The 25,920-nt window shown below is 40.9% G+C and overlaps 2 protein-coding genes across 9 annotated transcripts in view; both read right to left on the bottom strand.

The window, feature by feature from the left end:
- Positions 1-19,427, bottom strand: part of gramd2aa (GRAM domain containing 2Aa) — a 29,682-nt gene extending 10,255 nt beyond the window's left edge. For 2 of the 7 annotated variants that reach the window (XM_053513420.1, XM_053513422.1), the window contains exons 1-4: positions 19,396-19,427; positions 11,643-11,747; positions 5,852-5,909; positions 3,585-3,747 (exon numbers count right to left, since the gene is read on the bottom strand). In XM_053513420.1, the coding sequence (XP_053369395.1) occupies positions 3,585-3,747; positions 5,852-5,909; positions 11,643-11,747; positions 19,396-19,412 (343 nt within the window). In that variant the 5' untranslated portion in view covers positions 19,413-19,427. Of the gene's footprint in view, positions 1-3,584; positions 3,776-5,851; positions 5,910-11,642; positions 11,748-17,610; positions 17,768-19,395 lie in introns of those variants that run through there. The other 5 variants (XM_053513425.1, XM_053513423.1, XM_053513424.1 and 2 more) reach the window with 5 other exon arrangements.
- Positions 19,428-23,390: 3,963 nt separating this feature from the next.
- LOC128543318 (zinc finger protein 609-like) overlaps positions 23,391-25,920 on the bottom strand; it is a 56,261-nt gene continuing 53,731 nt past the window's right edge. For both annotated transcript variants that reach the window (XM_053513708.1, XM_053513706.1), the window contains one exon: positions 23,391-24,536. The gene's annotated coding sequence lies outside the window, so the exon portion shown is untranslated. The remainder of the gene's footprint in view (positions 24,537-25,920) is intronic.

Below are 25,920 nucleotides of genomic sequence, written 5' to 3' on the forward strand. Positions count from 1 at the left end.
ACGTCACTGATATTTTGTTATCTGATACTCCTGTCTAAAACTAACTAGATCTGTAAAAGCTAAATATACCAGGTAATTATCACCTCTTCTGAAATATTCAAACCAGAGCATCTGATTGGTTCACTGGTTAAAATACCCAAAATGCTTCATGACTGAATCGTTTAGAGTATTCACTGCTCCCCGACATGCAATTAATTAATATGACTATCCTTAACTACACCAATCCACACTACACTACACCATACACTACACCAAACCACACTACACCATACACTACACCACACTACACTATACTACACCACACTACACCATACACTACACCATACACTACACCACACTACACTATACTACACCACACTACACCATACACCACACCATACACTACACCACACTACACTATACTACACCACACTACACCATACACCACACCATACACTACACCACACTACACTATACTACACCACACTACACCATACACTACACCATACACTACACCATACACTACACCTAACTACACACTACACTACACCAAACCACACTACACCATACACTACACCAAACCACACTACACTACACTATACTACACCACACTACACCATACACTACACCATACACTACACTATACACTACACCATACACTACACCTAACTACACTACACCAAACCACACTACACCATACACTACACCAAACCACACTACACTATACTATACTACACCACACTACACCATACTACACCACACTACACCATACACTAAACTACACTACTATCCTTAACTACACCAAACCACACTACACTAAACTACATCATACTACACCACACTACACCATACACTACACCAAACCACACTACACTATACTACACCACACTACACCATACACTACACCTAACTACACACTACACTATACTACACCACACTACACCATACACCAAACCACACTACACTATACTACACCATAAACTACACCACACTACACCATACACTACACCATAAACCATACTACTCTACACTACACCACACCATACTACACCACACTACACCATGCACTATACTACACCACACTACACCACAAACCATACAACTCTAAACTACACCACACACTACACTACACCATACCACATTACACTACACCAGCCAATAACACTACACCATACTACACTACACTACACCATACTACACTACACCATGCTACATTACACTACACCAGCCACTACACCATACTACACTACACCAGCCACTACACTACACCACACACTACACTACACCATACCACATTACACTACACCAGCCAATAACACTACACCATACTACACTACACCATACTACACTACACCATGCTACATTACACTACACCAGCCACTACACCATACTACACTACACCAGCCACTACACTACACCAGCCACTACACTACACCAGCCACTACACTACACCATACTACATTACACTACACCAGCCACTACACTACACCAGCCACTACACCACACCAGCTACTACACTACACCAGCTACTACACTACACCATACTACACTACACTACACTACACCATACGACATTACACTACACCATACTACACTACACCATACTACACTACACTACACTACACCATACGACATTACACTACACCATACTACACTACACTACACTACACCATACGACATTACACTACACCATACTACACTACACCAGCCACTACACTACACCATACTACATTACACTACACCAGCCACTACACTACACCAGCCACTACACTATACCAGCCACTACACCACACCAGCTACTACACTACACCAGCTACTACACTACACCATACTACACTACACCATACAACATTACACTACACCATACTACACTACACCATACTACACTACACTACACTACACTACACCATACAACATTACACTACACCATACTACACTACACCATACTACACTACACTACACTACACCATACGACATTACACTACACCATACTACACTACACCATACTACACTACACTACACTACACCATACGACATTACACTACACCATACTACACTACACCATACTACACTACACCATACTACACTACACTACACTACACTACACCATACAACATTACACTACACCATACTACACTACACCATACTACACTACACTACACTACACCATACGACATTACACTACACCATACTACACTACACCATACTACACTACACTACACTACACCATACGACATTACACTACACCATACTACACTACACCATACTACACTACACTACACTACACCATACGACATTACACTACACCATACTACACTACACCATACTACACTACACCATACTACACTACACTACACTACACCATACGACATTACACTACACCATACTACACTACACCAGCTACTACACTACACCATATTACACTACACCACACCAGCCACTACATTACACCATACTACACTACACTACACCAAACTACACTACACCATACTACACTCCACCACATTATACTAGATCAAACTACACACTACACCATACTACACTACACTCACTATACTACACTACACTATTCTATTCTATACTAAACTGTAGTAATATAACTGATATTGTAGAGGTCGTGCCTAGATCAATGTTCCTTCCCAGTCTATCAGCCATGCCTGTGTAGTTGAGAGGATGACCCTACCACATACTTGTGCATATAGAGTGATAAGAGAGAAGTCAGACGGCGTTGACGACATCACATCCTTCACAGTGCTCCACTTCCGTGTTTACGTATTCTTGGGTTTCTTATTCGATTGAACCCGTACAGTACGGACTCTTCACATTAGGTAAATGTACTGGACTTTGGGATTGAGTGTGTGACTCCGCTATGAGAAGCCAAGCCGACAAAAAAAGTCTACGCTCTTAATTTAGACATTAGAGTCAATCGAATTTAACTTTAATCTGGTTATTTAAAAAATTATGCAATAAAATTACAGATCCCTAATTTAGTTTACTTAAAAAAAATAGCTATAATAACTAGATTGTACTGAAACTGAAAGAATGACATAACAGGACAACAACAACAGTAACTAAAACGTCAAGATTTTAATGATCACAATGAGAAAAAAAAACAGTAAGAGCAAAAGTTTGCACCCCTTATTGATTTGTGGTGGAAATTAAGCAATCTGCAGTTTAAAATGAGTAATCAACAACAGGAAAAGTGATTTGAGAAATCTGATTTATGAAGATACGTCAAGAAAAACTTGACAGATGATACACATTTTGAGATCATAATAAACACTGGCTAAAGTTAAAGAAAGCAAACTGACTTTTTATTAAAACATTCTTTACAATCTCATTCGTTGAAACAACACAATACTCGACTAAATGTCTTTATTGGTGTACATGGTGCTTTCCGTGTTTTGTCCCACGGGGATGTAAACTTTTGTCCCGACTCACAATGACACAGATTGTTGAATGAAAACGAAAGTGAACTGTGTCATAATATATATATTAAAAAGGTATTCAATCCTCCCGGCTGAGGAATGTGAATACAATGCAGATGCGTGACTGACACACACACACACACACACACACACACACACACACAGAGACAGACTCACCCTTCATGAGGTTCTCGTCCTTGGGGACGCCGTGGAAGAGTTTGTGGTACTGTGAGTTGTACTTGCTGACGGTCTGGGACGAGGACGCGGCCGGGGCGAGAGAGATGAGCTCGTGTACGCAGCGTCCCTGCAGGCGGTTTTTGTCTCTCAGCGGCCGGGAGCTCTGCACCAAATTCAGCATGCTGACTACACTGACACCAACACACACACACACACACACACACACACTGTGTCTCTCTGCCTCGGGGAGAGCGAGAGAGTGTGTGTGAGAATGTGTGAGAGTGTATGAGAGTGTCCGTGCGTGTGTGTGTGTGAGAGTGTATGAGAGTGTCCGTGCGTGTGTGTGTGTCCGTGTGTGTGTGTGTGTGTGTGTGGTCAGTGTGTCGCAGGAACCCAGTATCTCTTTCTCTTCTGTCCCGGGCCAGTGAACTGATCCTGCCTCCAGTTACTCCGGTTTCACAAGCCCTTCACGTACTCTCTCTCTCTCTCACACTCTTCCTCTCTTCATCTCTACCTCCCCCTCCCTCTCCCTCACCTCACTCTTTCTTTCTTTCTTTCTCACATTTCCTCCAACTGTCCCTCGAGTTCTCTCTCTTTACCTGTTTTCTCTCTCCCTCCTCCCTCTCTCCCCTTTTTTAAATCTCTCCCCTCCTGTCCTTCTCGCCACCTCACACTGCCTCTCTATTTATTTATTCACTTCCTTTCCGTCTTTCACCCGAGCTCTCGCATGCAATCTTACTCTCTACACTTCCCCTCTCTCTCTCTCTGACTGCAGTCTCATCTCTCTCTCTCTCTCTCTCTCTCTTCTGCTCGAGACCTGCTGCAGATACTCCCACTGCACCTCAGCGGAAAAAGCTTGCAGGCTTGCACTAGCATTCGAACTCTTTACCACACTGGTACTTCCTGTCTCACTATAGACACACACACACACACTCACACACACACATATACACTAATCAGAAGATGGGCTGAGTGTGAGTCAGACAGATGGGTGATATTCGAGTTAACGTTTAACCAGACCTTTTTATATCATAGTTCTTTACGAGAGCTTATCGAGGATTAAGGTCAACACACAACACACACATCACACTTCTGCCTGGAGGTCATGTGATTCTTAACCCCCTGTAGCCTTGACCTACTGCTTGATGACCCCGTTCCTGGTCATGCTACTGTGCGAGAGTTGATTTGCTCGTTTCTGACGTGACTCAAAAGGCCAGGTGATTCCAAGCCGATAAGAACACACGTGAGACACATCGGATAGGGAGTACATCGGCTTGAGTCGGATCATTTTCGTTCACAAATACTATATTTACAGTCAATTATTTCGCAAGCGGGTGATCTCACGATACATGAGGGTACTGTAGGGGTAGCTCAGTGGTTGAGGCATTGGACTAGTCATCAGAAGCTCCCAGGGTCAACCCCCACCACCATGATGCCACCTTTGGGCCCTTGAGCAAGGCCCTTAAACCCTCAGCTGTTCAGGTTTATAACGAGTCGCTCTGGATAAGGGCGTCTGCCAAATGCTGTAATGGAAATAACGACGCTAAAGTTATCTACGTTGCTTAAATGTCTTTTTTTTTGTGTGTATAACTAATATCTATGGGGAAATGATGGAAAAAATTGCATATACGCTCTTATTCATCCGTAATCACAAGCTACCTTGAATTAATGGGTAACTCCAGTGGGATTCTGTAATTTGGGCCAATGATGCTGCATTGGGGTCAATATGATCGCAACACTGTTCTTATAAATTTCTAGTGAAACCGATTGACGTTCACAGACGGTGAGGAGACTAAACATTTGAATGACGCAAACGTTTTAAAAAAAGGACGATCCCAGCGGAGGTGACCCGGAGCCCAAAGCAGTCGTTCCTGTGAATGTTGATCCTTGAAAACCGATATAGAAAAGAGACGTATCTGTCTATGGGAACTGTACGACACACACTCATTCGTACGTTACAGGAACTCGGCTGGGAGTTTCTGCCACATCACCCGTACAGTCCTGACCTCACTACAGGGTATTTCCACATGATTAGGGAAATTAAAGAAGTTCCCAGGAGGCCAGTGTTTCAGACAGAGGGAACTTTCTAGTGGACCTTGATGGTGTCTAAGCACTAGTGAAACGCATCAGTGTAGCCGGGGGTTATATCGAGAAATGAAGGGAGTTTGTAAGTGTGGTGTTATTCTGCACAATCAAAAATCTTAAGTTTGACTTGAACGCCCAAACAACCCCCCTGTACACACACACACACACATTATTATGCTCACCGAGGTTCTGGTGCACTTCTTGAGGTCTTCACAGGACAGCTCGTCAAACAGATGCACCCTGGTGTAAGAGGGAAGGAGTGGAGAATGTTGAACGATACGATGTGTTATTGTCGCTCAACTCGATAAAACGACCAATAAAAGGAAGTCAAAAGGAATTAGATTGAATTAGAAAGTACTTATTCTGTACGAGACCTGTTAAACTATTAAAGAGGCAGTTTTAGGATATTAAGTGAAGAGCAGAGGTGCATGCACTAGGCATAAAAAATACCCCGTACTCGACTCGTACTCGGCCCTTATTATTGCACTGGCTTAGTGAAATAATCACCCTACCAAACATAACCAGCAGAATGAATCATATTGGTGGGAAATTACCATTTAATATGGGATACGAGGACATTTCTGGAGCTTCAAAAGAATTCAGAATACAAATATATCTAATAAAAAAATAAAGCAGTGGTGGCTCAGAGGTTCAAACTTTGGGTTACTGATTTGACCCCAAGCTGCCGCTGATGGGCCCCTAAGCAGGGCTCCTAAGCAGGGCTCCTAAGCAGGGCCCCTAAGCAGGGCCCCTAAGTAGGGCCCCTAAGCAGGGCCCCTAAACCCTCTCTGTTTCAGGGGCGTGGTTTCATGGCTGACCTTATACTCCGTCCCAGGTTCCTAACAAGCTGAGAGATCCCATAAGGTAACGTACACGTGATAAAGTCTTCTTCTCTTCTCTTAACTTCAAATCTTTATCGCCAGCCATGTTGTGACATCGGTAGGAAGGTACGCTCTAACCTTACCACTTACATTTCAAAGGTTTGGACCAGTTTGAACCTGTTTAAAGCTTAACACTAGCAGTGAAATGAAAAGAAGAAGCTCAAGCCACTTCTTTTTTACTGCTTGGACCAGACGAATGCTATCACTACTGGTGCAGCGTCCACAAGTCAGAAATGCAAGTCAAACCGCCTACAGTGACCATGAATGAAAAAAGTAAATGCAGGCCGAGAGAGATATCGATTGTAAAGTGCAAAACAGTGGATTATACAGATACATCACACCATTTTACAGTCTGACAGCTATTTGGTATTTAATATATAACTATATGATGCATTTGCAAGTAATCTCCTACATTTCCTCCTTTGAAACTTCCTGATTATAAATGAGTCAATCTTACATAATGCTTTACCATATAATACTTAACAACTGTTATCGTCCTGATGTAAAGTTAGTAAGCTTGGGTTTGTGCGAGATGGGAAATCAACAAGATCAAAAAGAATCGTTTTCATTGACGCAGCATCTTCCACAAACCCAAGCTTATTAACTTTAGATCAGGATGATAACAGTTCTTAAGGATTATACATATTTATCAATATACTGTATATATAAACTGCACTGGCGGAAAAAAAAAAAATTCAAAAGCGTAAAAGTTTTGGTCTGCATCTAGCAAAGACGATTTGAGATTAGAATTTTTCAACACATCATTAAAACCTCCCAGGACGAGTAAAAAAAAAAAAAAAGTAAAACCCAAAGCTGTGTTTATTAGTGAAATTTAGAACAATGTGATGAGAACTCACAGGATTGGGACTAAACAGCTGCGTGTCCAACCATGAAAAGCACTTGTTTAGGGAAACTTATAAGAAAATGGCTTCAATTTGTTAAGGAGCATAAATAATAGACTTTGAAGTAGACATGTGGTCTGCTGAGTCGCTTGCTCCACACTCCAATGTCAAAATCTCTCAATTGTGCAAGATTTCTTAGAGAATTTGTCAATTTTTGATCATGCAACATTAGTAAGTTTAATGGAATAATTTTTTAAAGAAGTGTGAATTGATTCAATTAACTGAACCCCCGGTTAGAGATTAATCTAATTGAATATTCGACTGAATTGGACTGCTGTAATAACCAGTGTGGGGAGAAAAAACGATATATATAAAAGATATATAAAAAATACCTGCTGTTAATCTACAGATTTGCCATAGAACCATTTACTTTTAAATACAATTTAAATTATTAACATTATTACACATTTATAAGTAGCAAAGAAAAAACACAACGGGGCACGCTCACTCATCTCATCTTTTATACCGCTTTATCCTGTATTCAGGGTCGCGGGGACCTGGAGCCTATCACGGGAGGCTTAGGGCACAAGGCAGGGTACACCATGCACGGGGTGCCAATCCACACTATGGGCAATTTGGGAACACCAGTTAGCCTAACCTGCATGTCTTTGGACTGTGGGAGGAAACCGGAGTACCCCGAGGAAACCCACCAAGCACGGGGAGAACATGCACACTCCATGCACACAGAGACGGGAATCGAGCCTGGCCGGGAATCGAACCCGGACCCTGTGGGTGCACGGCGATAGTGCTAACCACTACACCACCGATGGGGCACGCTGTCACAGGAAATTAATCAACAACAAGATAGTTAATATTACCACCACAAACCCTGATCATAAATGATCTAATGATCACAATTACATGTTTTAAATTGTAATTTATAGTAGCATTGAGTGTTGTTTAGCATCACAAAACAAGTTAGGTCCAAGTATCACTAACGTTATATCAGTTCTCTCACCGGGAATGGAGTGAGAGATATTACCTTCACACTTTTACTGCGGCGTAGCACTGTACGTAGCACGTGGTTGGAGCCGCTCTCTCTCACTCGGATCCTTAACGGTATTAAATTTCTCCTAGATGTCATCAGTCAGCGTGTCCTTGCACCGACTCAGAAAGCCCGTCGGAGATGACTTGGGGGACGGGAGGCGCTGGAGGCGGGCCAAGAGAGCAGCAGCTCGTCTACTGCCTGAAAGAGCGCTTCACTGTCTATCACCTTCCTCTCTATATGACCTTACTTTGGCTGACAGGAAGCAAGTGCAGCTGGCAAGGTCTTGCTCCATTAGTCATCCTCTTTCAGCAATCTAATACAGCTTTCCACTGACAGCCGCAGGGGTTATTTAATGTAATAGAGCGCTGACAGCAGGGGAGATGTGCCGATGTGTTCGAGAGCCAGTCTGATGCGGGAGTTTTTATTAGACAGATGGATTGTGCCAGAGTGTATGCAATTAATGAACGTTTAATGAAAAGCACAACGGCTTCCGAAAGCATATGTCCTCTCGTGAGGGGAGAGCCTGGTATCTTGTGAGGGCAGCTAATAACCACAAGGTTGTGAGGTCAAATCCCAGGGACGGCCAGAAGACAACTGTGCAATCTACTTGAACTGGTCCTGAATCTTGAATCAGATGGTCTTCATGAGAGCATGAAGGCAGGAGAAGAAGAGATACACAATCCTTTCCACCAAGAAAGGATGACAAGTTTGTACTGCTGGTCTCCTGAGCGCAAATGGTTGTGGGAATTTGGGGATTTGAGCTTGCAGCTTCATGATGACAGGGCAAAAGATGACACTCCTGCAATTTAGGTCACAATCCCAGCTGTATTCGGCACCTCATTCAGGAACTTTCATGAAGTTTAACAAAAGGTTCAGGAACCACAAATAAAACGCAGAACCAGAACAAGACGTCGGAATTACAGTTTTAGAGCAGGACTTAATCGTAAGGTTTGGGACTCTCTTTATTCTGCGCTCCCTCCTGTTTAGGCTTCCATCCAACCTGCTAGGCACCACTTTGTTTTGGGGACGAATCTTGTGACAGTTGATGAGGCTACGTAAGAAAGCGAAATCTGTCCTTGAGGCCGTGAGCAAACAGCCTGTTGTCAATAATTTATCTGGGGCCAAAGAGCAAATCAGCAGATCCCTAAGTGAAACCGAACCCAGTGCTGCTGAAACGGGCCAGGAGCGAGGCTCGCTGTGAAGGTGACTGACACCGTCGGGACAGAGCTCAGCAAGAACACTGCGCTCGGGGACGAGAGCCAGCAGCATGCTGTCCAGCCAAATCCGGAGGTGAAACATGTTTCGCCAGATTGCTTGAAACGCTCCGGGTCTGGATATTAAGTACACTACTCACACATACAGGCTATGAGAAAATGTGAGCAGAGAATTTAGTCAGAACACTCCCATCATCAGGGCAGGGTGTGTTTTAGGATGCTTCTTACTAAGACATTCAGGTATGAGAGAATTAAAACAGGTTGTTATGAAGTAATTAATGTTACTGAGATCATATATGAACCGATTTAAAATTTTTCAAATTACATTATACAGTATTAAATCCAGTCGGCACGGTGGTGTAGTGGTTAGCATTGTCGCCTTGCACCTCCAGGGTCCGGGTTCAATTCCCGGCCAGGCCAGATTTATGGTGGGTTTCATCCGGGTTCTCCGGTTTCCTCCCAAAGACCTGCAGGTTAGGCTAACTGGTGTTTCCAAATTGCTTGTAGTGTGTGAGTGAGAGTGCGATGGATTGGCACCCTGTCCAGGGTCTACCCTGCCTCGTGCCCCAAGTCTCCCGGGATAGGCTCCAGGCCTCCCCACGACCCTGAATACACGATAAAGCGGTATAGAAGATGAGTAAGTGAGTATTAAAACCAAACTACATCATTACAAAACATAGACTATAGATGATGAAAAGAGACGAGTAGTAAGTCTGTTACTATAGGGTAATGTTCCTGGTGGGAACCATGTCTCGGGGTCAGCCAGAGCTTTATGCATGCTTCAAATGCTATATCAAATTGAGTTTATTTGGCTAGACTATAGACCTCATGATCATGCTGTGGGTATTCGTTATGGTTTTGGGATTAATATGAACGTTGTTGTTGTTGTTGAGTTATCACCACTTCCCCCATACAGTCCCGATCTCCCTCTAAGCGAATTTCACATGTTTGGGAAAATCAAGGAGTTCCTGGGAGGCCAGCGTTTCAGACCTGAATCATATTGCACAGTTTGCCTTGAACACCGTCTGTCTCTTTCATTATTTGAATGGAATAAACTGATTAAATGAATTAGGGATTTTTTTTTCTGGTACAGGTAGAATTTAATAGAACAACATGTCATCATTTATATTTATATTTACTTTTAGTACCAGACTGACACTGGAGACTCCTTCAATTAATGTTAAAAAAAAGAGTCCATAAATAAATACATTTAGAGTTAATAATTATCACTGATTATACATCTTTGTCAAATAATGTTTACTTATTTGCTCGTGCAGTATACAGTATCCTCCACAAAAATACCTATAAATAATAAATCTCACTAATTATATAATAAACAATTAGAAAATACTAGTACTACTGTCAAACATGCTATTATAGAAAAGAAATCAACACCTTCTGATGAACAAAACTGATGGATAACTCAATAGGACTCAATGCTAAATAAGATGCACAATCATCTCCAGAATTATTGGCACCCTCCATTGAAATAAGCGAAAATCTGACATAAGACAGGAATCATATTTTGAGCTAGACCATATCGCGACACTGTATTTAAAAAAAAAAAGATAACGTTATTTAATTATTGGCACCCCTAAAATTAGCATTTGACTTAATCATCTCTCTATTGCTTTATCTTGTATCATGGTCGCGGGGGGTCCTGGAGATCTCAGGAGAACATGCAATCTCCACACACACACACACCCGAGGCAGGAATCGAACCCGGACCTTGGAGGTTGCAAGACGACAGATCTAACCACTAAACTACTACCAAACTACCCATACCCGAAGGGTGCCAATACATTTTATCTTGCTCCAAATGTACAAGAGATTTGCTTAAAGTGTTTTCACAAACAAAACAATGTCATTCATACAGTATAAAGGTACTGATTAAGAGACCTTTCCTACACTTCCTGTATTAAAGCACGACAGCATCGAACAAAATCTAAATCTGTTCCAACACTGATGAAGCTCTTGTCTCGACTTGCCTGAAGTGTGGAGCGCCGTGTGTGTCCTCGTCCTTCGGGGGCTCTGACGCATCCTGTGGCGTTAATGAGCCGACATCCTCGGCCTGGTCACTCATGGTCCTGGACCTGCATCATAACCAGTGAGAGACAGATTTGGACAATGTGTGCGCACTCAGCACACACACAGCTTTTCTCACAACCTCTTCTTCAACCTCTCTCACTTCCACAAGCTGTTTCCCGTGTTCATCACGCAGGGCACTAGGCCTTTTGTCATCCTTTTTTATTGGGGGGAAAAAAATAAAAAATCAGGCATCAGTCAGGCGTCATGAAGGCTGCACTTATGAACTCGTGTGCTTATTAGCTATTAACAGCGTGTCCTCGACCTTCTTTTCCCTTCCTGCCTCTAATTGGACACCTTCATTAAAGTAACATCGAGTCGTTGCTGCGTGCAATGACGGGCCGCTTCCTGTTTTTGATTCACTGCTTAATTCTCCCGAGAGACTCCTGCATAAAGCTGCTGCATAGTAAACAGCGATCGAGCATCAGGAGAGAGACACGGCTCGCCTGTGAAACAAGCGCTCAGGCCTCTATTCGGATTAGAAACACGCAGGCTGGCGATATTCTAAAGAGAATTGAAAGGAGGGCGCAGAAAGAGGCGCTAACAAATCCTCAAAGGTCAGACTCAGGTTCTGAGTAAGGGTGGTTATGGAACGCCAAAGGTGGCAAAATGTTTTCAAATTGACTTTACCACTATATTCCCTTAACATAGAAAGTTATTTCCCTAATTTCTCCCTAATGTAGCCATATCCAAGCTCACAGACGCTCTGATTGGCTGTAGAGCCGTGATTAACGTGGGAGCACCAAGTACCTCTCATCCCTCCCTTCTGAGAGAGCTCGGCCAATCAGCTCTCTCTAGACCTCCGGCTGCGAGAGGTTACAGCATCACCCGGGAATCGAACTCGTAATATCTGAATGATAAGGGCGAGCACTTTACCACTGTGCCACTCGAAGGCCTTACTCCGCGCTATACCGTAATTATTTACATGTGGCTAAGTCTAGTTTTGCACAGTACTGTACTTTTCTTACATTTTTTCACATAAAATTTGGAGCAAGGTGGGAATTGTTGGTGGTTGTGGTCGTTCGGCTGCACTGTCAAGGGGTCACCCTTTATAGACGGGAACATGCAGTTCCCTAAATAACCACTAGGCTCCAAAAATGTCCAGATTTACAGCGGAAAAACAAAAACACACAGTTTTGTTCTGTATGTAGGTGAATTTTTATGTAACACATCAATTATCATTACATCATTGTTGCTTTTAGTCTAGTCGTTATCCAGGCTTGGGACCAGTGCCTGAGTGCCTGCAGACCAGGAATCATTTAAGTCAATTGAGAGAAAACAAATACAAAAAAAATATATAAAAATTTGATTGTCATGATGTCAGAAAGGCCGTGTGTTGCACCGACACGCTTGTTAGTGTGATCTAGAATGATTAACTATTCATTTTAACTCCCTCAACCCAAGTCTACGCAATATCAATGACCTCACCATGAACTAAGGGTGTGGCTTATGTGCCTGACAAAGTCATCTAAATTTATCGACACTCGCTAGCGAAAGAAAGTAAATAAAAAAATCAGTTCTTACAAAACAGTATCGCATCGACAATCCAGGTACAGATAATCCTGATGCATTAATGGTTGACATATGATGCTATAATGACGGTAAGTCAAGTTACTTGGCAGCACAGAATAAGGTTAACGCGCGGTGAGTGAAACAAAACCAATTTACGTCAATGGAAAGCTCTTTATATCATTCCTAACGTTAAAGTGTCACTAAGCGCTCCTTTCAGCATTAAATACCCGGGCTGCAGGTGTTTACTCAGTATGAATGGAGCCATTAGACTCTCGCTGTATAGCGGCTGCAACAAAGGACCGATCCCTTTACTCACGTATGGAAATGAATTCTAAACGTATTTGTTCATGTTTGTGTACGAGTGGATTCACATTCGACGTTCACATTTATATAAATTAATTTAGTGAATCAAAAAAAAAAACAACCTCTAAGTATAAAGTCCAAGCATGAATGTGTTGAAGGAGGCAGGAGTGATGTTATCGCAACAAGACTTCACCGACTGACCGAAAGAAAACGCAAGTATAACAGCACACTGTCAGGTTGCATTTCTTTTTTTCAGCTTCACTAAATAAGGAGAAATGTTCTGTGTTATAGAGCCACACAAGCCAGCTTTCACTTTTAAAGAAAAGGTTAATTTCACGTTTAAATGGTAAGAAGTTAGAACTGTTTCTCATCTGAAGGATGCTTGAAAACCCTTAGTGCAATCTGGGAATTTTTAATTCATTAAAAAAAACATGAATCAGATGTCGCACCTTGGTTTTAATTAATGAGAATACAGATTTCAACAGTCTTTTGGTAATTTAACGGTACTTTAAGCACCACTTCTGCAAAAGTGTTCATGGGTAATGAAACATCACCGCTATTTATTAAGAACGTGATTTTTAAATCACCTTAAATTTAGTACAAAAATTCTATAACACGGGACATAAGCAAAAATTCTGTAACTACATTATTATATTTGGAGGAGTGTCATAAAAAAAAGTAAAGAAGGGCTTGGTCAGTCGCTTTTTTTCTCTACTTTCTCATCTTGTTTTCTTTTTAGACTCTTAAACTTCTTATTTTTATTTGACTTTTTATTTAGCAATGATTAATTTAGACTGTTGTTGAGGTGTTTATTGTTATGTCTCGTATCGAGGATCATTTCCACATCCATTGTTTTGCCGACACGGTAGTGACGACAACAATGGCCTCACATGAGACTGATTTTGTTTCTCTTACCAGACGTTGTTTAGTCTAATTCTGAAAGCAGACACAACATAAATAAAATCAAAGAAACTGAACCTCCTCCTCTCCTCTCCTCTCCTGGGTCGTGTCTGTGTCTTGTGACCGGGTTCGGCCCACTTTCGGAGACAGCTCAAAGTTGATTAGGCTAAACGGATTAGCCGTGGTCGTGTGACGCCACGGCCCGGTAATGCAGACGCTCAGCCCACAGACTGACCTTCACCTTTCTAGGACGGATCCGTTTACGTCATCGGGAAGGAGCAGATAACCCGCGTGAGACTTAGATCCTGAGTCCACGTGCTTATTACAGGGCTTGTGGAGCACGAGGGGGCGAGCAGGTGGACGTATTTGCTCACTACGATGGGTCTTGTTTCCATGAGGGCTTTGTTGTGCCAGGTGGTGGGGAAAAACACCCCCACCCCCCCACACACACACACTCTCACTCTCAATCTCTCTCTCTCTCTCTCTCTCACACACACACAAAGGACTTTGTTCTTTGAGATGTCAACAGCCCTTTGTTCAATTGTATAAATGCTGGAGAGACTTCAAAAGGTCCTTCTAAGGCTGTCAATGCCAGATTACAGTTAAGATACATTTTTTTTAGACAGTTATTAAAGTATTATTATGAAAAGCCTCAAAAACTAGAGAGTTAGAGAGAGGGGAGGTAGAGAAGAGATAGATAGATAGATAGATAGATAGATAGATAGATAGATAGATAGATAGACGTGTAAATATATATTAATATATACAGTGTATATATACATATATACTGTACATATATATATATATATATATATGTGTGTGTGTGTGTGTGTGTGTATGTATATACATAGTAGACCCTTGGATTATGAGTAACTTGGTCTGTGAGCTTTTTGCAAGGTGTGTAAAATAAAAAATAAAAAATTAATTGATAAACAAGTGAGGTCTTGATATACGAGTAGTACGCATGCGCTTTGTCTGCCGAACGTCACATGATCACAACTGAGCCACTGGGTTCTCTCCCTCTTGCTGCGAGATAGGGGTTAATCGTCTCCCATGCACACTCTTGTATAGTCAACATCCGTGCGCGTGTGTACTGTTTACTATAATACTGTAACCACGTGTGTGTGTGTGTGTGTAAAGCATTTTTTTTATTTTGTGCCCAACTGTAGTGACTGTTCTTTAGTAACAACAGCCTCCGTAAAGCAAAAAAGTTTAAAAAGGCTGTAGAAGTGCATGATTATCTTTAATAACAAACCAATGTCATATTTTCGCAAAATCCTCAAATGGATTCTGTTAGTGTGTGTGTGTGTGCATGTGTGTGAAACTCATCCTACACACGGTTCTGTAACCGTGGCGCTAACAGAAAGCGGTAACGTGATGTCGTTTAGACATACATATCCGCAGCAGTCTGAGGCGGGGGCGTGTAAAATACCGGAACTGAGAGCCAGGTGTGACCGACCCACCCGAGTCCTTTCACCTTCATTTACAGCCCAGCAGCATGCCAACGAAGATTCACTGAAGACTAATAAAAATGTTATTAACTGGACCTTCATAAATTTTTTATTTAGTACCCCTGCTGTAAGGGATAACAGGACGTCTGAAGAGATAAGAGAAAGTCTGATACACCATGGATGGGGGGGGGGGGGGGTGCAATCTGTTGCAAGTTTTGATAAACATTTTTTTTAGATTTTGTTACAATTTGAAATAAACAGCAAATAATTTGCTTCTACCACACAGAATGCTATGCTGCCTGCCAATGTGTGCATAGTTTAGAGTGCACCCCCTGTAGGATCATAGAGGAACTGCAACATGTTGCTACCTCAAATGCACTCTTGAGGGGACGGGGGTGCCAATCCATCACAGGGCGCACACACATACACAAACTATGAGCAATTTGGAAACACCAATTAGTCCAACCTATATGTCTTTGGACTGTGGGAGGAAACCAGAGGACCCGGAGGAATCGAGCTATGGGAATCGAGCCTGGCCGGGAATCAAACCCCGACCCTGGAGGTGCACTTTAAATACAAACATATTTAAATTAAAAATTAATTCAAAGAAAAAAATAGTGTCGCCATGCACCTCCAGGGTGAGGGTTCGATTCCCGTCTTTGTTTGCATGGAGTTTGCATGTTCTCCCTATGCTTGGTGGGTTTTCTCCCACAGTCCAAAGACATGTAGTTTAGGTTAATTGGTGTTCTCATGTTTTTTTTCTTATGTCCAGGGTGTGACCCGCCTCGTGCCCTAAGTCTCCTGGGATAGGCTCCAGGCCCCCCGTGACCCTAAATACAGGATAAAGAGGTATAGAAGATGAGTGAGTGAGAGAGTAAAAAAAATAGATTTTGAAGTCAGTGTGGCGATACATGAATTGCCACATGAAAGAATTGCAAGATGTAACTGAAACAATTCCCCCCCCCCCCCCTCTCTACTATATTGTGTATTCTGAGTATTTTTTTTTTTTTACACGTCCTTACCTTTTATGATGGTGGATGGTACTCCACTTTCACTCCTTAATCCTGTAAACTGCACCGTTTTCTATGTCGCCTAATGACTGGGCAATAATGTAAAGGGTTTTTGAACAGATTAAGTGCTGGGAGACAAGAAACAGCAACGTTGTTATGATCACAACATCTCACTCACTCTGCTCTAGGATCCTAAATCACCTGGAATTTTGTGAACAAAACTATGAGATAAATATAATGAGAGGTTCGGAAAGAAAGATAAAAAAAAATCAATTCTGAAGTGTATATATTTATGTCAGTGTGACGGGGACCTTTAATCCACACGGTTGGAGAGTCTAAAGGTGCAGTGAGGCTGATTTCTATGTTACAGACTCAAACACAGGGAGTTTGGCTTCTGAGAGCTTCAGCAACAGTCTTACGGTTCAGGCTATTTATTTATTTATTTATTTATTAAAACTTGGATACAAGTTTTAATTATTCCAATGGACTTGGAGTTTGATGCATGACTTTAAAACACACATCAGTTTCACTTCAGCACTACACACACACACACACACACTAATACAACCTGTCTCTCTATGAAGTATCCCAGTAGATCCCAGTTAAAGCAGCGTGTAAAATGAAGCTGAACGTCTCTACACACACACACACACACACACCAGGCCTGGATGAGACACACGGACCTGCGCACGTACCTGCACGAGCTCTACTGCTGGTCACGTCCTGAGCGCAGACATCACAGGACATCAAACTCCACTTATTTATTAGCGAAGACACGAGCCGCGCGCGCGCGCGAGCTGTTACTTATTTTAGGACTGAGCGCGAGCGGAGTGACGCGGAGTCGCGCGCAGAGTCTCCAAGCGCACGGGTGATCTGAGCCGTGTGGAAATGTGGAAAGCCAACGGTGTCAAAACCTCCCCTGATATACTGATGTATGAACACTGACATGCAGAGAGATCTGAGCAGATAAACCACTAACATGGAAACAGTTACTGAACTACAACTAATGTAACAGCAGGTCATTTTACTTAATCATTTCCTGATTGATTTCTGAGTCGATTCGCATTAATACCATTTTTTAATTTTTTTTTACCACACAGTGGAACCTCAGCACACGACCTTAAAATTTCGTCTTAAGAACTGAAATTTTGTTTCGGAATACAAAGCATTTTCGGCATACAAGCGACCGAACCGAACCGAACCGAGCGCCGGGTTTGAGCGACAAACTTAAATCTTAGCCGCTCAAAACTTATTCGCCTCAGTGAACAGCCAAGCAAAGCAAATAAAATTTTTTGTGTTGTTTTTTTTTTTTTGCCATTTTGTCCAATATCTAGGAAAAACATCACACTGAGTCCTAAAAATGTTATCAAGCATGGTAGCAACAAGAAAACTAAGCCACTTTCACAGGAGGAATCATCAATAAAGTTTAAATGAGTTTTTCAGTTTATTTATTTCATTTTTTACTAAATTCATTGTTTTTATGTGCAAAAATATGATTATGCTGTCGGACATAGGTAATACTGGTAATATTTTTTTGGGTGAGCTAAATCAAACAATTTGATTCACTGAAAGGAGACTTTAACAGGCTGTACCTATTAGCATCATCACTTGTAACCGATAAAACAAATGTTTAAAACTGTTAACAGACAAATTAATAGTTAAAAACAGAACACAATGTACAAGCCGCTGAAAAAAGGTCATGCATGTTCTAGTTTTTCAAGTGAAACAAAGTTAAATATTTTATCTGAATCTTACAAAATGTACACTAGTGATGGGAAGTTTGAATCATTTTAGTGATTCAGTTCTTTAAATCTTATTCATCAAAATGAACAAATCTTTTTTTAGTCATTTTTCAGTCATTTAGTTCATTTCGTTCTTTTGATCAGAAATAAAATGTTACATTTTCAATAAACAGACCCCCAATATGTCTACATACATGTCTAGTTCCAGGAATGAAAATATTACAATACAGTTAAGGACATATTTTAATAAACAGAATGAGCAGCTCACCTCTTATATCTTCCAGTCAGAGTCGTTCGTTCTTTTGAATCTATTGAACCGCATAGCGTCTATGGGAGTCACATGACAAAGGACCGAACGACTCGGAGTAGAAGAGTCATTGAGAAAGAATCGCTTTATTCTGTTCCCTGTACATAACCTACGGAGGTTTTGTGATGATTTGCGCATGCGCAGCCAGTAGAAAATGAACGAATCATTCTCCGAGAGTACTCGTTCATCTGAGTCACGTTTAACATTCGTTCAAAAAGAACGAATCGTTCGCGAGCGACCCATCACTATTAATAAATTAAATTTTACATTTTAAATTAAACAATTAATAAAAATAAAAAAATTCAGTCTTTAACCACTGTGTTGTTTGGAATAGATATAACTTATAAATACAAAAATAAAGACACAAATGGGAGTGTGTGTACATTTTAATCCCAGCCCTGCCATGTATGCTGGTGGAATGAAAAACACACCTGAAGTGCAATCTCATCCCCAGCTGTACCGCGATCCAAAATCAACTCCTGCTTCTTCTTGTGAATGATGATTTCTATCAGACGAAGTCGACAAGGATTTCTTCGCCCTTTAGTCGAACCTTCCGTTGTGTTCGGATCTCAGACCTGCCACAGATACACACGTCAGTAGATAATGCTGTGTACATCTTGTACAGTGTTATACATCGATAAAATATAATGCTTCCAATATTGGTACGTTACTAATGATTGGGTTTGTGTACTTGTTTCATGTAACACAGTAAAATCTAGAGGATATTCCGGTACAGCACGGAAGTAATGGAACAGCTACAGTAGTGTTGCTTAAGATAAGTAGAACTGATGTGTATTAAGGATAAAACTAGCTAGCGACGTTAGCTAACTAAGCATTAAACAGCTGCAGAATTTGTATCTTTATCCAGTTACAAACTTGTTGTGTGTGTGTATGTATTTATGTATTAAAAAAAAAAAAAAAAAAAGATGGGAGAGTCGGAGTTGAAAGTCTTCTCCAGCTTTTTCATCCCAAAGATCCTCAACGTGGTTACGGCTCCATCCACACAATCCATGTGTAAAAATTATGTCTCAAAACCACTTTATCATAATTTGAGCCTGATGCTTCCTGGCATCATCATCATCTTGGAATATGAAGAAAAGCTCCACAGATGTGAAAACCTGGAAGGCACTAGGCATGAAGGGTGCGCTCATCACTCTGGAACAAGCTGATGATGATGAGATGACTATAATGTTTTTTCTGCATTAAATATTTTTTTCCCTTCAGATGCAAATATGAAATATTTTTTATATTGTATTACAGACCGATATGAAGCAAAAACACCATGCAAATCATACAGTATCTATTGCAGGCAAGTGAAGGTAACCTCAGAGGTGTTCGGCCCCCTCGGACCTCGCTGTACATACTGTACGTCGTGGCTCCCATGAAACACAGAACATCATCATTTCCTGACGGTGAAGCGTCCTGGGTGGATTGCGAGCAGAAATCCATGACCTCAGCACATCTCCCTGCCTCCCTGCCCTCCACATAGAAACATAATCAGATTTCATATTCACTCTCCACAAATCCTCCTGACACAATCTCCAGTGCTGCAGGCATCGAGTCATTCAGACACCGAGCACATTATACGACTCAACCTGACTAAACAGCTCCTGCTGCGTGTTGTGACACACACACTCAGATATGAGGATTTCTTTTGTTTGTTCCGCTCTTTTTTTTCTTTGATGTTTTATGAACTAAAGGTGATGCGGTGCAAAGTGAAGCAGATAAACAGGAGGATTACAAGGCTAGCGTTAAGATTCGGGAAATCGGGTCATGTGTCAGTAATAGTAAATCCCCTTCACCTTTCATTAGCTCACATCCCTGATCATTTCTACACAATACAAACACGTTTTGGCACAGTGAAAGAGATTGCCTGGCCGGGAGATCGGGTTAATGACGGGTTAACACATTATTAAATTATAAAGTGCTCTTTAAAAAAAAAAAAAAATCTGAGTTATGTTTAATAGTGAAAGTTTATTTACTTGCATGTTTTTACTGGAGATGGCACCACACTACTTTTTCTTTACCAGCACTGCTACCAATAACTGAGCCAAAAAAGTTCTACTGAAATATATTGTTTTATTACAGCATACGACATGTTGGCAGATTTATATATGAAAATGATTTCTCGTGCACCCAGAGCCACTCCTTCACAACTTGATGAGATGTTGGAATGTGGCCGTGCCATCAGGGAAACATACTCCACAGATGTGATACCGAGACCTCAGATCATAACAGAGGCTTGTACAGAGGACGTGATGAATGATGAGTGCTTCGCTTCATGTGCTTCCCTTCTTACCCTGACACTCACGACATGCCTGTTTCTTCAGTACTTGGACTAATTCAACTGCCCAGGTGTTTAAAAAAAAAAAAAAAAAAAACCTTTCCAAGTGAGTTTGACTGATGGCACTCAATATAACCCAATAATAACCCAGTGTAATCCAATGACGGAAACTGACGGTTCAGTAAAATAATAATGCATTCGACCTTTCTTAACCCAGTTCCAGCTATTGTTTATGTTCTCTTCATTAGATGCAGGGCAATAATTTGCTCCTTTTGACAGTTATTTTTTTTAATTGGTCAGCTAGTGTACAGTATATACAGTAACTATATGATGCAGCAGCTTTTACATTACATCACTTACAGTATATTACAAATATTAACTATAAAGTCTGTATACAGATGATAACTAAATCAATTCTAACAATTACATTTCCATTCTATTTTCAAAAGTTTCCATCTTTCTTTGTCTTTTTTTTATCTGATCCAGCATTTTTGGACGCTGTCAAAGCAGTTTCATTTGTAGTCATTGGAAGTTTAATATTTAAAAACGTCAGCATATTTTAATATAATTGTATAAACATGTACAGCATTGTTGGCAGATGCCCTGATCCAGAGCCATTTACATTTTATCTCATTATATATTTGAGGGTTAAGGGCCTCACACAAGGGCCCAACGGTGGCATTTCGGTGGTGCTGGGGTTTGAACCACTGAACTACCCTGCCTTTAAACATCTGTTACTGCACCTGACTGCTGTCAATCAAGAAACCTGTTTTTTTTTCCATCACTTCATCTCTACAAGCTTTCATCACATTTGTTAGAAGGAAGAGAGCCACGCAAGGACAGATGTGATTGTCTCATAAAAAGATTTATTTTTTTGCCTAAATGTACAAAGGCATGTTGCAGTATTGTATAAAAAAAGAAACATGGTAATGTACACTTTACATATAAGAGGATAGTCCAGGAGGAAGCTGGAGGATCTGAGCGACACAGCCGAGGAATTATTTAAAACGCAACCGTTTAAAAAAAATGTAAACATCCTTTTAGTACCAGCGACTGATACTTTGTAGAAACGGTCTCGCCGGATCCAGAGACCGGTGGGTGGGGGTGAGGTGGGGGTTGGGAGCGGAGCTCGGGGTTACGGAGGAAAAGCGGGAGTCCAGTGTGAAGAATGATGGTGAACTATGCCAAAGTGCACAGCTTCCACAAACAGAAGGTCGAGCACCAATCGAGAGGTTTGACAGAGGACAGGAGACGAGGAGGCCAAAACCAGAGCTGATTTTCAGTAAACCTTATTGCATTCGGAACTAAACGCACCCCATGATCTGTTTTTAGCGCTTTTAGGGTGGATATGAAACGCATTTGGCCGAGTAGCCGGATGTCAGCTGACAGTGCTTCTTTGCAGAGGATGAACATAAACATTCGTTGCTGATTAATTTCACAATGTTGAGGAAATGAAAATACAAGAAAAGAAATGCTTTTATTAGTCATGTGCATGTGGCTTAGTCAGGTTAGAACCCCTCAGATAAAAACCACAACAACGTCCACACAAATGATATATTCAATAATGATATATTGAATTATTATTATTCTAAATTTTTTTTTGCTTTAACAGGAATGGGGCATGATGAAATGTCTATTTAAAAAATATATATAGTGTTACGACATCAGTCGAGAGGAGGAGGAGGAGGGAAAGAAAAAAAAAAAAGAGACCTCAAAGTTTTAGAGCATCTTATAAAGCACTGAACACCATAAAAACCGATGGTTCCCCAGTCGCATTTTTAAAATAATTCCTCTGTACATCATATACAGACACCATATTGTGTGTGCAGAGCAAGACAGCATTTAAAACAGGCAAAAAACAAATAAAAAAAAAAAGTTGAGGAACAAAAAAAACGAAAAGCTTTGCCTGAGAAGACACATTTCTAGTGCTAGAGTTACACCATGCTGAGCCACGACACACTGCTTTAAAACAAAAAAAAAAACAAAAAAAAGTTGAAGGGTTAATGTAAATAAAGTATTTTTTGTTTGGAAAAATCAGGCTCTGACACTTTTGCAACACGGTAGAGCAGCACATCACGTCAACGACACGCATCCCTAACTAAACTTCCCTTTGAAAGGTGTCTCACACTGCGTCGCAAAAAAAAAACACACGTCACATCACTGACTAGTCGGTTTAACAGTTAGTACGTCTGACAGTGCACAGAGAGAGAGAGAGACAGAGAGAGAGAGAGACAGAGAGGGATGGAAATCCGAAATGAAAGATCTCTAAAAATATAGCAGCTTAGCGACGTCTGGTTGAGCTGAGCACGTGGCGAGGTGGGTTTCGTCTGATTCTGCATGACCTCCATGTCTACACGGTCTGCACTTTCTCTGCAGGACTGGCCGCCACCAGTCTGACGCTTTAATAAATACTTACGCGAAATAAAAAAAAAAAAAATTCCACCCTGATCCGTGAACTTAAAACTGAAACTGGTTAGGACGACAACAGACGCTGGCGTTTCCTCTGCATGGAAGCGTGAGCTGTAATCGGGATGGAGGGGTGAGGGGAGGGGGGGGACAAAAAAAAAAAAAAACTAAAACAACACACACCGAGCCTCCTGAAGACGAAAAAAAAAAAAAAAAAAATACAAAGCAGTCTTGAGGCGTGTGGTGATGAGAACTACGCGAGAACCGCCACCCATGAGAGAATTTCAGAACACAACCGTTGTGAAAAGTCACAGATGCTTCAGCGAGGAGGAGGAAGAGGAGGATGTGCACTCGAAAACAAAACAAAACAACTTCAACCATTTCAACATGATGATGATGATGATATACGTCCAGTCTTTTTTTTTTCTTCTTCTTGTTTGACCCACCGGTCTGCGCCTCTTCGACCCGAACACAACCCGCACGCACGTGGGAGCGCTTCGTCCAGTCCAACATTCTCACGAGTAGAGGTTTTACGGATCGTTTCGTTCCGGGTTGTTTATCCCCTCCCCTAAACGACTCCTCGCTAGTTCACAGAGAGAGAGTTCAGTAGCCGGCTGGGCGAGGTGGGGCAGCAGGATGGCTTTGAACCTGGTCTCACAGTCCTCAGTGGAGTAACGAGGTACGGATGCTAAGAAAACGTCACTCTGCCACAACATTCCGGCAGGAAAAGAAAAAAAACAAAAAAACAAACAAACAAAAAAAACAACTAAAAAATATAGAAACACCATTCAACTGATGTCTAAAATGAACTCCATATACTTCCTCATGTGATCCAGTCACATGTCGTATTTGTAGAGATGAGGTCGAGTCAGTCACTGTTTCCTAGAAAGGAGGAAAGGAAGAAAGACGCATGAGCATAGTTCTCTACTGGAGGGATGTAAACAAATGTGAAGTAAATAAACAAATACATATAACATAGCAAGCTTTAAAAAAAAAAAAAAAAAAAAAAAAAAAATATATATATATATATATATATATATATATATATATATAAATTTTATATATATAAAAATTATATATATAAAAATGTTATTTTCACAGTACACCTAGTTCAGATTTGAAGCTTATCTTATTTAACTTTAAAAAAAAAAGTTTTATAAATGCTTTTTTAATTTGTTTTTAAAAGCTTATAATATAAAACCTATTATGCAAAATTCACTGTGCGTTCATTTTTGAACATTTAAACAGGCCTGGGAACTCCCTTTTTTTTTTTTTAAGCCAGCTGTTTGTACTTTTTTCCCCTTTTTGTATTGGCTGGGGCTTAAAAACAAGCAAATCAGATTCTGCCCCTATTGTGACCTCACACAAACCAAGAGATCGATGCTCGGCTTCGTCCAGCACCTCCCAATTTAACAGATCTCTGGGTGATATATTTAAAGGGCTACGGTAAATAAAGGTCAAACATCTATTAAGCGTAAATTATTATGTATTGTTGGATCTTCCCTGATTTTCTCCCTAATTTAGTCGTGTCCAATTCCTCCCTGTCACTAGGGGGCTCCCACATTTAGGCTACTATTGCCACTCAGTCGGGAGGGCCGAAGACTGATATCTCATGTTTCCTCCGAACCTTGTGACGCCAACTGAGCACTTTACCAGTGCGCCACTCGGAGGCCGCTGGTTAATTCAACTTTAACGTTGCGGAATATTGAGAACAATGCTTTTATGTAAATCTCATTCCCCTTGACAGAAATGCGAGTGTAAAAAGACTGAAATTATTTGGGAAATGTTTGATAAGGACCCTTCAGGGACAGTTTGTTTAAACCCAGACACTGAAACGGCGCATTAGGAAAAGGAGTAAAGCAGAAAGATGATCGACAGCCAGAATGCGGGATGTGAGTTGTAATTCATGAAGAGCTCCAAGTCTTATGTAAACTTGCTTAAAAAAGAAGTTTAATATAAAACCCTTAATTTAAAAGACAAAGACAACATTTACTGGTATTAACCAACAGATCTAAATTTGGCTAATAGTTCATTTAAGTTTTTGGATTTTAAAAATTAAGGCCAAATAAATTTACTAGGAAATGTAGTTGTGTAGGTACAAAGAAAAATAAAATGAAATTCATTCCAGTTAAGACTGAGTGTCTAAGTTTATACACCACGCTGATGTATGTTTTCTAATGTACAGGGTTCATATTTTTTATAATAATAATAATAATAATAATAATACTCTCAGATTTACAGATAATCCTTTAATCTTTATGATTCC

This window comes from Clarias gariepinus, chromosome 15, assembly GCF_024256425.1.
Source record: "Clarias gariepinus isolate MV-2021 ecotype Netherlands chromosome 15, CGAR_prim_01v2, whole genome shotgun sequence".
NCBI classification, from domain to species: Eukaryota; Metazoa; Chordata; class Actinopteri; order Siluriformes; family Clariidae; genus Clarias; species Clarias gariepinus.